This window comes from Corapipo altera, unplaced genomic scaffold, assembly GCF_003945725.1.
Source record: "Corapipo altera isolate COAL_440 unplaced genomic scaffold, ASM394572v1 61411, whole genome shotgun sequence".
In the NCBI taxonomy this organism is placed as follows: Eukaryota; Metazoa; Chordata; class Aves; order Passeriformes; family Pipridae; genus Corapipo; species Corapipo altera.
The window spans coordinates 4,634,366-4,652,140 of record NW_020884875.1 but is presented as its reverse complement, the minus strand read 5'-3'; the positions used below and the strand labels follow the sequence as shown (position 1 = coordinate 4,652,140).

General features: G+C 42.1%; 3 protein-coding genes across 7 annotated transcripts in view; 2 read left to right on the top strand and 1 right to left on the bottom strand.

Annotated features, from left to right (window-relative positions):
* The first annotated feature begins 1,132 nt into the window (after positions 1–1,132).
* LOC113943125 (molybdopterin synthase sulfur carrier subunit-like) lies at positions 1,133–5,555 on the top strand. Of its 2 annotated transcripts, none has more exons than XM_027634477.1 (4): positions 1,133–1,238; positions 1,562–1,683; positions 4,292–4,438; positions 5,529–5,555. In XM_027634477.1, the coding sequence occupies exons 1-3, from the start codon at positions 1,227–1,229 to the stop codon at positions 4,416–4,418; spliced, it is 261 nt and encodes an 86-aa protein (XP_027490278.1). In that variant the 5' UTR covers positions 1,133–1,226; the 3' UTR covers positions 4,419–4,438; positions 5,529–5,555. The 2 variants fall into 2 exon arrangements, with proteins under 2 accessions (XP_027490278.1, XP_027490279.1); XM_027634478.1 differs by lacking the exon at positions 5,529–5,555 and adding an exon at positions 4,535–4,652 and having other exon boundaries at positions 1,151–1,238.
* LOC113943124 (molybdopterin synthase catalytic subunit) lies at positions 4,335–10,335 on the top strand. Of its 3 annotated transcripts, XM_027634475.1 has the most exons (5): positions 4,335–4,438; positions 5,529–5,655; positions 6,565–6,718; positions 8,013–8,136; positions 9,295–9,400. In XM_027634475.1, the coding sequence occupies exons 2-5, from the start codon at positions 5,535–5,537 to the stop codon at positions 9,361–9,363; spliced, it is 468 nt and encodes a 155-aa protein (XP_027490276.1). In that variant the 5' UTR covers positions 4,335–4,438; positions 5,529–5,534; the 3' UTR covers positions 9,364–9,400. The 3 variants fall into 3 exon arrangements, with proteins under 3 accessions (XP_027490276.1, XP_027490277.1, XP_027490275.1); XM_027634476.1 differs by lacking the exon at positions 4,335–4,438 and having other exon boundaries at positions 5,512–5,655; XM_027634474.1 differs by lacking the exons at positions 4,335–4,438; positions 9,295–9,400 and adding an exon at positions 10,138–10,335 and having other exon boundaries at positions 5,520–5,655.
* Positions 10,336–14,783: 4,448 nt separating this feature from the next.
* The window catches only part of ITGA2 (integrin subunit alpha 2), a 69,782-nt gene continuing 66,790 nt past the window's right edge, over positions 14,784–17,775 (bottom strand). For both annotated transcript variants that reach the window (XM_027634471.1, XM_027634472.1), the window contains one exon: positions 14,784–17,762. In XM_027634471.1, coding sequence (XP_027490272.1) covers positions 17,673–17,762 — 90 coding nt within the window. In that variant the 3' untranslated portion in view covers positions 14,784–17,672. The remainder of the gene's footprint in view (positions 17,763–17,775) is intronic.

Here is a 17,775-nt window from a genome sequence, read left to right as displayed (position 1 = left end):
TTTAGCCTGGAGAAAAGGAGGCTCAGGGGTGATCTTATTGTTCTCTACAACTACCTGAAAGGAGGTTGTAGCCAGGTGGGGATTAGTCTGTTCTCCTAGCTAACAAGCAACAGGACAAGAGGAAATGGCCCCAAATTGTGCCAGGGGAGGTTTAAACATAAGGAAAAATTTCTTCACTAAAAGAGCAGTCAGGCATTGGAACAGTGAAGTGGTAGAATCATCGTCCCTGCAAGGGTTCAGAAAACGTGTGAATGTGGCACCCAGGGATATGGACCAGCGGTGAACACAGTGGTGATGAGTTAACTGTTGGACTCCATGTAATCTTAGAGGTGTTTTCAAACTTTAACTGTTCTATGATTCCATGACCACCAGCCCAAATAACAATTGCCAACCACAAACCCTGTGTCACTGATAATGATGCAGAATTCCCCCCCAACTGGATGAGCTCCTCCATTATCGTTGTGAGGTTAGAGGTGTCACTAGGCAAACACTCGAGAAACAACTCTGGCCACCTACTGGTGGACCAGCTGCTGTGTGTCTCTCGGCAGCATGCCACTGTCCCTTCCTGGTGAGAGCCAACAGTCATCCAGCATCTGTCCTTCCACAGAATCACAGAATATTCGGAGATGAAAAGGACCCACAAAGATACTTGAGTCCTACTCTTAAGCCAATGGCCCCTACGGGGATCGAACCCCCGACCTTGGGGTTATCAGCACCACGCTGTCTCTGAAGGCAGAGGTGCAGCTGTGTCCCGGGACGCCCAGGGAATCGCCACGCTGGAATAGGCCCTAACCCTGAAATCCCGTGCCAGCACTATGACGGATCCATGGCTTTCACACGCCCTATACACCTGTCATGTGCGTTTAGTGGGTGTTTAACACGTGCAAGGCCGTGGACGCGCAATATTTGCAATCAAATCGGAATCCCGATGCGCGCGGGGGGTCCGAGTCCATCCGAAAATCCGGCTCGTAAAGTGCTGTCCCCAAAATCGCAACCTGAATCTGGGGACAAAGCCGCGACCTCTCACCACCGCCCGTCTCCCATCTCCGCCAGGCTCCCGCGCAGGCCAGGATCCGACCACGAAGCCGGGCCGAGCGCAGCCGAGCCTTGCTGACAGGAGCTGGGCCTCGGCGCTCCCGGACAGGCCGCAGGGGGCGGGTCGGGCCCGGCGCAGGCGCCGCCGAAGGCTCGCGGCGGAGGGCAGCTGGGCCTGGGACGGCGGCTCCATGCGCTGCCAGGTAGGTGCAACCTGCTGGAGCACCCGGGCAGCGGCGGCCCGGCCGGAGCCGGGAAGGGCGGCGGGGCTCTCGCAGCCCCTCGGCCCGGCTGGCAGCGCCGCCGGACGGGCGAGGCCTGGGCGGGGGAGCGGGGCGCGGGTACTCACCGCCCCCCCGCGTTCCCTTCCCCCCCGCCTGTCCCCGCTCTCCGGACGGCCGGGGCAGGAGGTCGGCACCGAGAAAAGCCTGGGAAAGCTTTTCCCGGCGCTCTGATTCCTGTCGTGTGTTGGTGGTTTTTTTGGGGGGAGGCCCCGCGCTCTGAGCCCTGTCTGTTCCCCGAGCAGGTCTCGGTGCTGTATTTCGCCCGGAGCGCGGAGCTGGCGGGGCTGCGCAGCGAGACCCTGTCGGTGCCACGGCAGATCACCTCTCTGCAGCTCTGGGAGGAGATCGTCAAGGCCCACCCCAGGTACCCAGCAAGTTACCAATGAGGTGCACAAGACCCGTGGTTGGATATCTTTTCTTTTCTTTTTTTTTTTTTTGGTAAATACAAATTCGGCGTTTAGAGTCTAGTTGGAATGTGTAGCAGTACTTCGACAGTGCAACACCAGTGATGTTACCTTCTTCTGGTAACCTGCACCAAGCTTTTCGTGTTTCGCGTAGTCAGAAAGGCTGTAGCTTTATGTATACACAAGGAAAGCCCAGGTCCCAAAAGCAGATGTACCCAGAAGTTGAGCCTGAGTGGTACACGGGGCCCATTGTCCAGGAGAGCTGTGGTGCGGTAAGCTGAAAGCTGAACTATGTTATTAACCTGTGGAGAAGGTGAGATGTCTCAAGGAGGGATCAAGCACAGCCAGGACAATAAATAAGAAATAAATGGTAGTGTGCAGGTGTTTTCAGTCACTTAGGTTGGACATTAGGAAGAAATTATTCACAAAAGGGGCAATTAGATATTGGAGTGGGCTGCCATCCCTGGATGTGTTTAAGGAAAGACTGGACATGGCACTCAGTGCCATGGCGTAATTGACATGGTGGTGTTCGGTCAGAAGTTGGACTTGGTGATCTCAGAGATCTTTTCCAACCTAACTGATTCTGTAATTATCTTTAACTGTACAGTTAGCCATTGGTCTGATCTTATGGCACACTCTGGAAGAAAGATCAGGAAGGAACTGAAGCCTGCACAGGCTTCTAGCCACTCAACCCTGCCTGTCACAGGAAGTAGATTCAGCCACTTTCAGCCTTCTCTGTTTTGAAAGATACTGCTGGTTGCATTTCACAGAGAGTCTGGTTGCATTTCACAGAGAGTCTGGTCCTGAGAGAGCTCTGTGTTTGTGCTGTAAGAGCTTCTGCAGCGCTGGTGCTCCTTAGGGATGTCAGCAGAAAAGTCGCCTCATGTTAGGGCTGAGGAAAGGTGCTCAGTTCTGACAAGAATGAGTCTGATGACAAAGATGCAACACCATTTTGAAAGGGTAGAAGGGGGTAAAAAAAAAGTAAGGTTTAACAGGTTGAGGTCCTCAGGATTTAGTGCTGAATGCACTGGAATTTCAATAACTCTGGAATTAGATGTCAAGGCACAACTCTTCTTTAGTCAATTACTCTCAAAGGCTATGAAAACAATGAACTATTTAGCAAAGGTATTTGTTTCCAAGTGAGAAGCTCTAACAAAATGCTAGACCAGGGACCTTTTCCTCACAGAGAACTGGGGTTAAATGTGTTTTGGGGGAGGAGACAGTGCAGGGCATGTGCTTATTTTACTTTGCAGCCTGTTCCTCTGTGTCATCAGAGGTATCAGCAGCACCGTTGGTTGGTGTTCCATAGTTTGTCAACTTTGTCCTTTTATGAGTGATGACTTGGGGCAGTACATCTTGCATTTGCAGTTACTTCACAGCGGCCTTCTTGAAAAACGCTTCTGTTCCTTGCTTTTATGGAAAAAATATAATTTTAGGGCATTGACCACAGACTTCTATTCACATTGCTAATGGATATTCAAACTGCAGCTGTAGCATACTTGACAGTGCTCGTCTGTTCCACCCATTTTCCCCAGTGAATTTGCTTACGAGTGACACTAATTAGAACCCATCCTTCTAATGGGCACTTCAATTTCATGGGTATGCCGAGTTCTTCAGTGACTTTCATGCAGTCTCTTTTTTCAGTTTGCCCTCTGAGTCAGAGCTACTGTGTTTTGCTTAGTCTGTGCCTTGCCTACTTTGGTCTGTCTGGCTGGTAGGAAATAAGATGATTTTTACTTGTACTCCTTTGGTGTGTCTACTTGTTTCTATGCAGTACAGCTCTGCTGGCTGTGCCAGATTTTGTAGTCCAAACAATAACAGTTATCTTACCTGCACCATATAACGTAAAATGCTGGCATTCTTTTTCCTGGTGCCTTACTGCCATTGCCCTCATGCTTGCTGTGTAATTGCACTCACGATATCCAGAGCTGTGGACTCTCACAGCAACATCTCAAAGATGTGAAATCAAAAAATATTTAGAAGGTCTGCCAGAAGACACATCACATCTGCCCTCTTACCTCTGTGGCCACTCCTTACCAACAGCAGATTTCAGACCTGTAAGTGCAAAAGACCCAAAGCTTCATGAAGGCTGAGCACAGACAACAAGAGCATCTCTTTGACCACTGAATGTTCATGAGATCTCATGAGTAGCACCCCAGAATGCTTCTTGGTGTGTAAGAAAATTGCTCCAGTCCTTCGAGACTGTATCAGGGCAATATTTACTTCTAATCCCAAATTGTATGGTTGCTACCTCTTAAGTTACTTCTTTATTATAAGCTGCTGCAGTGGATCTGATATACATTGGTTCATTCTGATACAGGCCTATGACAAATCGAATTCCTGACTTTTGAAAATTATACTGAGTTTGTGTCTCCTTAGCCACTACAAGAAAACCAAAGAGTAGGAGATGGGTGTTTGTTGTATTTTTGCCAGTGTCTAGGAAGCAAAGTTGCGTAAGTCTCAGTGGTTTTTACTTCAGTTGCCCTAGACTGTGCACCAGTTGGTTGTTTAATGAAATCCATGGTTAAATGTAAACACTCTATTTGTGCTCCTGCCAATCCCCCTCAGGCTTGCTGTCATCCAGGATCAAGTGGTTTTTGCTGTTCGGCAGGAATACGTGCTTCTTGGAGATCAACTCCTGGTCCTTCAGCCTGGAGACGAGGTTGCCATCATCCCACCGATTAGTGGAGGCTGAACCTGCCCAGATTCTGTTGGGTAGGTATCTTGCTTAGTTTCTATGCTATAGAGCATAATTCTGTGCTAATATAATCTGAATTCTGTATGATGTTCCAATAATCCTTTTTTGTTTAGGTCCACAGATGTGATTGCTATTCTCTCCTTCCACCCCAGCACTGTTTTGAGAGAGCCTAATGTGTATTTCCATCTGGAGAGTACAGTTGTGCTGACCAGAAACTACAAGCCAGTGCACCAGTAAATGATTAACACGTATTCAGTAAATGGAAGACAATTGCCAGAGAGGTCGGGTATTGTTTTGAATTTCAGTTTTAGGTCTTGTTACTCCTTCCTTGTTGCTTCTGGCTACCAGTAGATACTTTGCTTGCCTAAATAAGATAATAATTAACAACCTTCTGCTGCTTTTTAACAGAAAAGATAATACAAGCAGCAAAATAACTGCTGCTTAAAAATTTTGTTTATTTTTTGCTGTTAAAGGAGCAGGTGTGCTTAGAATAGCTTAATTTCTTTGCCTGCTTTCAAGTGCCAGTCCTTGTGTTTACTGCAGCTTGTTCCATTGCTGCTTAAAATACTTCTCATTGTTCTCATTCTTAGGTGATCTGATGACTGGTTTCTACTCAGAAAAGTTAAAAGCGTCTCTGTTGTGACTGAAACGATGGATACTGTGAGGTCCTGAATGTCCTGGAGATCATATTCAACTTTAGGATTAGAAATCTAATCTGTGTTTATCAGAAATCTCTGTTTTTAAACTGTTTGATTTCAGGATAAGAAAAGTAGGAGGGGCTGCAATATCACTGAAGATTTACCAGCACTACACAGTGGTCCATGCTGGTTGACTGTGTTATTAAACCATGGCCTCAGACTAATTATAGTTTTGTCCCATTGTTCCAGAGTTTCCTGTCAGAAAGGAATATGTATACATTAAAAACCAGGTCATTGCTCGATATTTGCAGTTAATATTCTCTTGGTGAGACTGATGAGAAGTGAATTTGATGGTCCCTCAGGGAAATAGATGGTGCATGTTGTTTGCATAAATTAGATAAAAATCAGTTGGCTGATGCTAGTATCTTCAGAAACAAAAACAGAGTCTGTTTGGTTTCAACCTTTTTAGTGAGATATGGATGAAACTGAAGATGTGCCAAAAGATTTTATCAAGCTCAAGTCTGCAAAGCTTTCTGTAGATGAAGTGTCAGAGCTGGTCATTTCACCATACTGTGGGGCAGTGTCTCTGTTCATTGGTAAGTTTAATATTTATGAGCTGGATATTTGGGTGTGTTAATGGTCTAGTAAATGGAGTGTAGACTGTCCACATCCCAGACTTGTGCTGCTCAAATAAATCAATTCCTGGTCTGAACCCAGGATGTTTAGAAAACATGTTCTGAATTATTAGAGCAAGACTATGGCAGCAGTTAAACAGTTGCACTGGGATTAAGTGGTGAGAAGCTTTCATGTTGGTATAGCTATCCTGGGACTGAATGGAGCAACAGCTCTGGAGTATAGAACTGCTTGGGAGGTGTTTTCTCTATCCTCTTGGACACAGCTTGTTCAAGGTGGGAATAGAATTTTGTGGCTATGCAAACACATGCCCACACCTGTATGTGAGGTCTTGCAACTAAGGTCTTAGTTGAAAGTGAAGTACTGTTTTACCCATGAGGTGCTGAAGGTAAGGCTGATACTCTATCCTGTGCTTAATGTGCATGGCACACATCTGAAACCCCTTTGTCCTTAAACTTCAGTGCTACTGGGCTTCTAAATACTGAGCATTTACAAATTGCATGGGCAAATGCAAGAATAAAAGCACCTTAGCAGTTACCACAGAAGATGTCCCAGCCTTGAGCATTATGAACTCTGGACTTGTATAATGTGTGAACTAAATTATTCCTTTTATAGTAAAGATTTATCTTGTTCAAATAATCTCTTTATGCAGCCATATTTAGGGGAGATTGTTTATATTTGCACAGTGCTGACCTTGACCATAGCAAGAGATCCTGGGTTTTACTCAGTATTAATACATTATATGTTTTTATGTAATATGTATATAGTATATATTATAAATATACAATGCATATTTAGTAAGTGTGCAGAATTTATTTATTTATTTATTATTTAAGGGCACTTTATTTGGTTGATAAATCATTTTTATTTAGGTACTACAAGAAATAATTTTGAAGGGAAAAAAGTGATTCAATTAGAATATGAAGCATATACTTCAATGGCAGAGACTGAAATAAAGAAAATCTGCAGAGATGTAAGGCAGAAATGGCCTTCAGTCAAACATATTGCAGTGCACCATAGACTTGGGTATGTATGTCCAGACCACATCCTTCTGTAAGTGGAATATTAATCCTTGTCTGGTGCATGGACCTGCAGGAGTATTTAGAAACTGTAATGTAGTGTGTATTGGTGGTGTTTGCTGGAGTCCCCATTTAGCCTTGCAGGATCCTTGATGCTGGTTTGATGTTTTGAAAGTGGGGAGAAGGGACTGTAATTTCACTCTGGAGAAGGGGAGGCTATTGGTTTGTTTTGTCTTTATTTCTAAAAGATATGAAGTTGTCAGCACTTTCTTTTATTCTCTCTTCTATGGAGATGCTGCAGAAGGTCCTTGTCAGATTTAAGTCAATTTATGCCATAAAAAAATCTGCAAGCTTGGGTTATGGGGAGTGAAGAGGCACAGTGATTGCCAGACATGCTTGCAGGAGAACCTCCTGTTTTTGAGTCTTGGATAAGCATTTTCCCTGAGGTTCAAATATGGAATGCTAGTATCTGACATTCTCTTGAGCCTTCCCTATTTATCAGGTTTCTCATTGAAATTAGTAGGACTTGCAGAGTCTGAAGGGTAAGATAGTAGGTCTGAAGGGTAGTTTCCTTAGATTTCCTCTATAGCCAACAGAGAGAGTGGCTCTCTTGAGGGCAGCTCAAAGCATTTAAGCTGAGATTTCTTCTTGTGAACTATTTGCTGGAGGAGTCCTACAATAGAGGGAGAGCTGGGAAGCAGCTTTTGGGAATACTACTATTGTGAGGAGCAAAACAAAACCTTGTGCTTGTTCTGTTAAGTTTGGAAAACAACACATTGAATAGTAAACTTCAGAATTTAAAATCAGAGTTCACCAAAAATTAAGTTTCATTGCAAAATCTGCATAGTATAAGGCACTTAATTTCTTCTTTCACAAATTCTTGTGCAAATTGAGATGATTTCTTAGGTTTCCAGATAAGAACTAACTGTTCTAACTTGTTATTGTTTATTATTTAGCCAGCTTTCAGTGAGTTTCTTATGTATTGTTGCAAATTAACAATTTTCCCCTCTTAACTCCATAGGCTTAATTTAAAAAAAAAGAAAGAATGGATGAAAAAAGCCTATGTCTGGTGGATTTATTTATTCTCAAGTGTGGAATTTTAGCATCTGGTACTGATTTTGGTTGTGGTTTTCTTTCTTTTTAAAAGTGTATAATCTTTTGGACGTGGTTTGACACTTGCTCAGTATGAATGAGTCAGGAGAGCATGTGGCCAGAACACTGACGTGACATGGCCACAACTTTTGGGTGCTCTTGATGTTAAGTGTTAGCTAAAACTGCTGTTGTTTCTCTTCTCTCCCTAGTGTGGTTCCAATAACTGAAGCAAGTGTAATTATTGCAGTCTCCTCTCCACACAGAGCAGAATCCCTTGAAGCTGTAATGTACTGCATCAATACCCTAAAAGCATCCGTACCAATATGGAAAAAGGTATGTTTGGGGTCTTTCCAAGTTTGAGCCCCCCTCCCACAGTTTGCTTCAGTGTGAGAGGGTTTTCAGACAAAACAAAAATTGAATTTAGACCTATGCTAGTCTTAGACATCTGGGCTATCTAAGAAATGCTCCAGGGGGCAGTTGCTCCTCATGGCTTGTCAGTGTCTGGCAGCAGTGAGGTTCCTCTAATGCAGCCAAGCCCATATATGGCAGGTAGAACATCTGAAAGGCTGTTCTGTACCTCTACCATCCAGCTCCTTTTCCTTTTGAAGCCAGCCTGGGGTCAAAGCAAAAGAGGCCCGAGTTCTCCTCTTTTGAGTTGCAAAACTCAGTTCTTCACAGGCTTGTGGAAGAACTTTGAATCAGCTTCGTAGTTCGCAAGTAAAAGGAACATTTCTTGTCTCTCTCTTTTCCCCTCATCCCTGTGGCCTTGAGAAAGCACAAAGCATTAAGCAATAGCACACAGTGAAGGGATGAACAGAGGTCCCAGAGTTGGTATGGGCACACAACACTGTGTGGAGAAATTAGCCCAGGTCCAGAAAGAGATTCATTGTGTAACCACAGTGTTGCATGCAAGTGATGAGAATTACCTCTGCCTTCTCTCCCAGGCAGAACTTGCCATGTGGTTAACAGTGATGTTCTCTCGAGTACTCTACTTTTCTGACACCTCTTTCAGGAGACAGCTAATCAGGGTGTAATCTCAGAGCCCTGATGAATTTTCTGTATAGGATTGGACTGCTGCTGGGTAGTCCAGTCTGTCCATCAGATCCAATACTACTGTATTTGGTGTATTGATGTAATATATTTTTTTAATATTAACATTCTGTTACACATAAATACTCTTCTTAAAATGATGATACAGTAGGTACTACATGAGTGCTGTGTACTCTACAGCTTTTACATTGTATCTTCTAGATTTCTTTGTTGAACTTCAGTATAGATGGGCCCTTTTAAATTTAATGAGTATCAGCCCGAGGTTCAGCTAATTTAGTATATTCTAAGGGTGCTGCCCTCTCTTCTGCTTGCCAGCCAAGTACTGTGTAGTCCTGTTCTGATCAGTAAATAATAGTGGGATGGCTGTTGAGTTATTTGACCTGGCTTGTGGCTGTATGTAGCAGTCTCACAATATTGCCCATTCTTTGTTTATATTTGCAGGAGATTTATGAGGATGAATATTCTTGGAAAGAAAACAAGGAATGCTTTTGGGCAAATTCAGAAAAATAAGTGTACTCTTTTAAAAATAAAGTGTTACTCTTCCAAATGAGCATATTTACCTTTGAATTGTTTTTACAGAGAATCTATGTGTTTCTAAACAGTTATAATAGATGTTTCAATCTGAATAATTTAATTTGGACTGAGTGATATGAATGAGTATTAATTAAGGTTTTAAAGTGTTCTTGACTATCCTTTGAAAGCCCCCTTTTGCGCATTCTAACATGGAGGCAGTTTTTAAAACAATCTTCCCTAAAATTCTTGGTAGCGAGGTATTTAGACTGCTCTGTGATATATAATGCTCTAGTGTTTTTATGTTGGTAGTCTCTGTTCTCTGTCTGCATGGGAGGTCACCGCAGGACAATTGCATTTTTTTTAATCTTAAAAAAAGTCCAGACAGGTTTAATTTTATGACTGTAGAATCAGTTTGCAAGCTTTATGCTATTCTGACATTCTTGTAACATGAAAGCTACTTGAAGTAGATGAAATATTTTGGTCCAGACGAAGAAAATACAAACTATGCCCTAGAGTTATTAACTTTTTAGTAATGGTTATGTTCCAGTAGCTGTGTCTCACAGAAACATTTTTACTGTGCAGCTGATACTACAAGTCTATTGCATTAAAAAAAATATGGACAGACTTTTATTCAAAGTTAGATCTAATACTCTACCAGCAACAAACTTGCATTAGCAATAGCATGCCAACCTGTAACTAAATGATGTTTAGACATAATTAATTTTGAAGGTGATTCTTGGCTCGATATGACCTGGCACCGTGCACTTGCAGCTTAGAAAGCTAACTGTGTCCTGGGCTGCATCCAAAGCAGAGTGGTCAGCAGGTCACAGGAGTTATTCTGCCCCTCTACTCTGCTCTGATGAGATACCACATGGATTACTGCATCCATCTCTGGAACCCCCAACAAAAGAAGGATGTGGACCTGTTGGAATGCATCCAGAGGAGGGCCACTAAGTTGATCAGAGGATTGGAGCACCTCTCCTACAAAGACTGGCTGAGAACTGGAGTTGTTCAGTTTGGAGAAGGCTCCAGGGAGACTGTAATTACAGCACCTTCCAGTATCAAAAGGGGGCTTAAAAGAAGGTTGGAGTGGGACTTTTCACAAGGGCATGTAGTGATAGGACAAGGGGCCCTAAGCTGAAGTGAGGGTAACTTTAGATTAGATATAAGGAAGAAATTCTTTACTGTGAACCTGGTGAGGCAGAGAAGTTGTGGATGTCCCATGGCTGGAAATGTTCAAAGCCAGGTCAGATGGGGCTCTGAATAACCTGGTGTAGTGGAAGATGTCTCTGCCCATGGCAGGAGGGTTGGAACTGCATGATCTGTAAGGTTCCCTTCCAACCCAAAGCATTCTATGACCATTATATCACAGACTACTGAAGCCTCAGCTCTATAATCCATTTCATTGTGTCTGCAGTAAAAATCTGCAGCAGCTGCTAGTTGTACAAAGTAAAATGAGGAAAGCAGATGATGATCTTTTTTTCCTTGGGGATTTCAATCAGTTTTAATACTTAGTTACTATATCTAAATTAAGTAAACCATAATGAAACATACAGCTTTAGGCAGAAATGTGGTTAAACTGTGCTTATTAACTGATGCACTGATGCACTTTCCTCAGTGGAAGTGAGTCCATCCTCTGCAGGACAGCAGCTACTCTTTGCATGCTTACATATACACACCCTACAAACCATGTGGGCCCTATAATCTAGGCAGAGCTAAGCAAGTTCGAGTTTTCCTTTGTTCTGGAGGTTGGAGAGAAGCCCTCTGCTGTTTGAATGTCGTTTTTACTGGCAATTGTACTGAATCTTGAACACAGATCACTTCCTCTGTCAAATAATTCTTTTTCTCTTTAGAAGAGAAAGAAATACATGACCTTTTCCATTTTTGGTGTTCATTTTTCCACGTTCATGTTTGCCATTACCATGCAACTAATTAGTGTATTAATTTCACAAAAATAAATGTTTAGCTTGTCTTTTAGTGGATGGTTTATGAATGAAGTAAAACCTATGTAGTGCTTGCATACTGGTGCTGTGCTCAGATAAAGAGAAATAGTTAAGTTCTACTTAGGACCCCACGATTAGGGGCAATTCTTGTGTTGCCCTAGTGCCTCTCTAGTGCTGCAGTGTCCTGGAAGATTTCTCCAGGGTGACCTTAAGTGCACCTTCCCCCATCAGCAATGCAGCTGTGAAGGAGGGTGCAGAAAAAAAGAGAGAATAATTGTGTACTTCCCCACAGTGACCAGGAACAATGAATGGAAGAGATGTTGTACTGAGTCACAGCTGAGTGTTACAATGTGTGTATGCTGCCTTGGTAAAAACAATGAAATGTCATTTTGTGTCCCTAGCTGTGCATGAGGCAAGTACTGCTTTGTTCTGGAACAATGATGTATCGATCTTGTGTAACTTTGGGTTCTTCAGCTGGCATCTCAAAGCAAAATGGAAATGCCTCTAGGAGGGATGTTGTGCATAATTAGAGGTAAAATGTATCTTGCTGAAATTTAAGTCCATACTCCAAACTCTGTGTTCTGTCTCCCTCTGTAGGGCTACCCTTTCTGCTAGGGCAGATCATTGTGTTCTAAGGTAGCTGCCTAAGGCTATATCTGGAGCAACCCAGAAGTGTTTCCAAATTTCCAGGCCAGGGGATGAATCCCAGCTGTGTCGCAGTGTGTGTTAGGGAAAGATGTGGCTCTGCACATGTCCCAGTATCCATACATGCACGACTACACTGCTGGGTGAAGGCTACTTTGTCTTCTGGGGAGGTCCACTGAATGGGATGATGGGCAGCTGCAGATAAATATACAAGGAAATATACAGCTTTCTGAAACGAGTCCAGGTGTTTCTCTGCCTTGTCTGTAGGGGAGGGTAATCCCACCCCTTTGTGGCTCTACCAGGTATGTCACATTCGTAGCTCTTGTGCAGAGAGATGTTCCCAGGAGCAAATGGTGCAGACCAGAGGGTCATCATGTGATTCTTGTAGAAATCTGCCAGATGAGGGCTGTCTGTGGAAGGGAAGTGCATGTCTTCAGAGCATGAATTTCTCCTCAGAAGATGCCTTAATCTTGGCTGGCAACATTTGAATGTACTGATCCATCCCTTTGTGTGGCCGAACATCCATATACCACCATTCCTTAATTTTAGGAGTTTCCTTTCCTGATTTTGATCATTCTGCTCTGTTCTCAGGAGAAGCTTGGCCTCATGCGTAAGATGAAAACAGTAAGAGATGGATTGCCATGAAATAGCCGGGTGGGGGAAGGGGACTGTGTTATAAGGCGCCTACCCAGGAGATGGCAGCCGAGAGATGGCTGAGTGGGTAGAGCGGGTCCTGGCCTGCACAGGTGCTGGCTGTGCTGGGAAGTACAGGCCCTTGCTTTGGCTGTCATTCAGGAAAGTGCCATTGTTGCACTCAGGAATGAAGCCTTTAGATTGTTCAACTTTAAATTAGATTTTTTTGTCCTTTCAGCTCACTTTTCCCACAGCTGTTAAAGTAATTTGTAGCTTCACAGACTAGCACATTCATTTGCTCCTTCAAAAACATTAAAAGGAAAGAACTGTTAAACCTAATTATTAACAAATTGTCTGTGAAAGCAGACAGTGCTGCCCTTTGCCCCCTAAAATGCTCTGAAAAACTCATTCTTGAGCCCTTCCATTAAGTGTCCTGTGGAGGTGGTGGAAGAGTTCAGAATAGACTGATGACTATAAATGACCAATTTCTTTGATTACCCTAGGCCTGTTTTCTGAAAAACAAACAAATCATAAAATTGATCTTATCAAATGTTACAAAAATTAGTATCCTGATATATCTTTATAGCAGTTCTCTTTTAAATGTTCCATTTCAACTATTTTAAGTGGCCAATACATTTTAAAAACTGCTAGCATACCAAAGCCTGTGATCACATACAAATAATTCACCATAAATGAGAACAGAAAGGTGACTTAAGAGATAGGACCCAAGTTTTCTGAGGCAATAAAAATGTACACTTAATTACCTTTAAAGGCAATTAAACGTTAAGGCAGTTAGCTATATATTTCAAGATGCATTTTCATACCTTCATTTTCTTTAGTTTGTAACTTGCAAGCTTTTGTTGTAATTCAGTTTTGGATGTGAAGTGTAAAATACCCTGTGCTTTACTCTCAGTCAGCAACCCAACCCCACCCAGCCACTCGCTCACTCTGCTCCTCATGGGATGAGGTAGAGAATAGAAAAAAGAGAAATCTTGTGGGTTGAGATAAAGACAGTTTAATAGGGAAAGTAAAAACCACTCCTGCAAGTACAGCAAAACAAGGAATTGATTCACCACTTCCCATCGGCAGGCAAGTTCAGCCATCCCCATGAAAGCAGAGCTCTATCATGTGTAACCATGGCTTGGGAAGACAAATGCCATTGTTCTGAACACCCCCCCCCCCTTCTCCTTCCCCCAGCTTTATATGCTGAGCGTGACACCATATGGAATGGGATGGGATATCCTCGTGTCCCCTCTCAACTTCTTGTGCAGCCCCAGCCTCCTTGTGGGTGGGATGAGGAGCAGAATAGGCCTTGGCCCTGTGTCAGCACTGCTCAGTGATAGCTAAAACATCTCTATGTTATCAGTACTGTTTCCAGCACAAATGCAAAACACAGCCTCATACCAGCTACTGCCAAGAAAACTAACTCTACCTCAGTCAAAATCAGGACATACATAAGCCAGTGTTTAAGGAATCTGGCTTTTAATTCTGAAAAACTGCAACTTGGTGAAATAGAGAGTTTTGTGCCTTAAGATCAGGTTTGTCTGGTATTGTATTATGGAAGTGTTAAAGTTGGTAGCCTACCTGAATGTCTATGTACTGTTGTTAAAAGTACGGAGGAGTTGAAAGTGGAAATAAAAAGCTCTGTGAAAGAGGGTAGTTTTCAGGTGTACTTACTGACAGTTCTATCTTCTTTCTGTTAATAGCCAAGTTCCTCCTCTCTCTTCCTTTGCCACATTATGTCTGCTGAAATGTTGAATTCAGCTCATCCAAGGTATGGTGGGGAGTGGCCAGAGCCAGGCATGACATGCTACTGCTGACCAGTTCTGTAAATACCAAAAAGTGCAAAGCCTACCAGTATGTGATACAATTTTAGATGCCAGTGGTGATAACCTCATGTTTATAGGAAGGCCTGTCTGTGGTAATGTTATAATCTATTCAACTAGAGCTTTTCAAATATTTTACACTAATTTGAGCTGACTTACACTACAATATGGTTTACTGATAGTGTTATACTCCTGACTATGATCTACAAGACTTCAAGTGCAGCTTCTCTGTATACCTAGCAGTCATCCCCTTTAGGATTCTCACTGTATGCTACTGGAACAAAGACACACTCTGCTCCATTTTATGCAGTGCTTTTTTGAGTAGCATTGCTTCGCTTTAGGGTGCTATTTAAAAATAAATGAGTCTGTGTTCAGCAGCAGTCTTGGTTTTATTGGAGTAACGCTGTTAGGCCCTCAGAGAGGCACCACAGTGATACAGTCCCTGCTCCCATAGAGCTTACATGCTAGCTTTTAGAAGTCAACATTATTATAAACTCTCTTGTATATCTCAAATTTATACATAGGCTCATATGAAACCAGCTCTGATTTTGGACTTGATTCTAGTACTTCAAGAAATCAGCAGCTAGATTTCAAGACCAGAATCAGACGTAACTTGAGTTTGCTGAACGTATCGCTGACTTTTCTTGTTGCAAGCACATGCTGAAGCTCAAAATTTCAGAATATTTAAAACATACTGTTTTAAAAAAGTAAACTTAAAAAAAAAAACAACCCCTTGCACACACAATACAAGATATACATAATATTTCCAGTATTATTTGCGGCTGTGCCAACTTAAAAGTGCAATAGACTCACCATTACAAAAACTCAATTAGCCACTGAAGTATTAATTATAAAAAGAAAATAAACTAGTAACTTGAAGTGGTTAGGATACAAAAACCTTACCCATTGCTATGCCTCCCCCTTTTTTTTGGAAAAAAACTATTGTGTTCAGGCTGGGGGGAAAATCCTGTTGTCCGGGTCAAAATAAAACCCAGTGAAGACTAGTGAATTGAATCATTGCTAGCCGGTTGATAAACTGTTAAATCCCCAAAGAAGTTGCATGTCGGATATTGGCCTGTACCTGCTACCAAAGGCGGAAGAAGGAAATCTGACTGAATGCCTGAATTTCCCTTGCAGGCAGCACCAGAAATGAAACATTCTGCTATCTGGTGCATTGTGAAATTCCCCCTCTGCCCTGAAGTGCCTGACCCTGATTATGTAGGAGCTTCTCACATGTACAGGTGTAGAGTTTGTTTTCTTCTGCACAAGTTTACACAAGAACTGAGGCAGACAAATTTTTTTCTTTACTTTCCGAGCATTTGCCCTCAAGCTTTATAATTATAAGTCAGGAGCATATTCTTTAGATTTATGTAATTGCTAATTTTTTCTTTTTTTTTTACTTTTTAAATAATTGTTTTGGTCACAGACTCAGCTGATGGCAAGAATCTTGTTTGACAATCGAGATCAGAATCTGGATAGTTTTTCAGAATGTTAAAAAAAAAATACACACAATATGTAACATTTCATAGATACAAAATAAACCCAAAACACATATAAAACTACACTGAGCACAATCCAGCTGTTGCTGCAAATGAAGCATCTCTTTCTTGTTTGCCAAAGAGACAGTTCGCTTCTGACTGATTACTGATTAAAAAAGACCGAGTAAAACTTTCAAATGTGCTCAAGCCTAGTCCCTCAGAAAATAATTGAAAGGTGCCTAAGCATAATTACACTCCATCCTTGGGGAAAAGAAAACATGACTTCGGGTCAAATCAGGCACATTTGAATGTTTTACTCTTGTTCAAGTAAATCATCTCAAGCTGGAAACACATCTCACTTGCATGGCAGCATACACAAGGAAAACAAATCTCTCACAAGCAATTAAAAGTGTAACTGCCAGCCACGAGAGAGAAAGACAGCCAAAAGGCCAATTCCTCTGACTGTTTCCAGTCTTACAGCACGGGCCTTTCTAAGACAGACTGAGCTTTCTTTATAACCAGGCAGCATAACAGCATGTGATAAACTTCAGGTGTGTAACCAACACAAAGTCACCCAAGTATTGTGCTTAGAGCTCCTACCAGAGCACTACAGTACTTCGCTGTATAAAACATAAGTTAACTTCAGCAAGACATGAACAGGTGGGACCAAATGTGACAGGTAAGGAGGTTGTACTGAACTTTGGTCTCCTGGAGGGCACTGAGATGCTAAAGAAGTTAAGTGCAGTAAACATTTTACAGACCTTGGATCTTCATTATCCCCTTTTGTAACATGCATAATTCCTCAGTCATCTATCCCCTTTAGTTAACTTTTTGCTCTTAGTCTTGCAAAATTTTTCAGTACAGAATTAAAGGCAAGATCTTCACTGTCTTCCTTATTTCTGTCAAAAGCCAAACTGGTGTCAGAGGGACTCAGAGCGTAAAGCCCAGCCTAATAGAAGTGGTAGAGCTTCTCAAGATGAAATCTGAAAACCAGTAATAACATTGCAAAGAACATGCTGTAAGTGATTATGAAATTCATATTTTCTTCTCAGGCAGAAAGTATGCAGAAGGCAGTTATACATACCATTTGGCAATATTTCCCAAAAACAATATCCTTCAGTAATTTAGTTGTGACCTTAGTGCAAGAAATATGGTGAACTTTTGGAGCACTTTGCCCAGCCAGTTGTCCTGTAGCACCCAGACAAACATATTCATACACAGTTCCCAGTTTGTAGATTAGTTAAGACAAAGGTTTGCTGGTGGAAATTATTTTTCTAAAACAATAAGGATGAAGCTAGTCAATGAAAAAATAAGTTTTCTTCTCCCAGTCTGGAAGCAGCATTCACCACACATTCATCATCAACTTAATAAAAAATGTCCTTTACACATATGGTACTTGTCAACTGAATTACGAACTGATGGTGTTCCACAATAATCTGAAATAAATTGTTCTGTTTTACTCTGCAGTGGATCAAGGGAAGGGCTGCTGGCACAGTATGTTACTGTATACTCCGGACCTGCCAGTTCTAAGGGCTGAGTTTGTTTGAAAGGCAAAAATTTACTAAAAAAGGCACTATAAATCATTTTTGAAAAAACCAAACTGTCCTGCAGTTACTCTTATAATAGAGTAGAATCTGTAAAATATTTTCATCTATAAACACACTTTCATTAAAAATGTTTAAATGTTACTAAGCTTTAAGGCACTCCAGCTGAAGAACCGACTGGATCGCAACTACTGTTGGTGGCTCAGATCTCCTCTTTATCCACATAACTCATCTTCTTCAGTCTTTGTCCTTTGTGAGTTCTGCAATTTCATCGACATCTTCTATATCCTGTGTCATTTTCTCATACTGTCTCTTGAAGAAGCCAAGCTGTGAGAAGTAT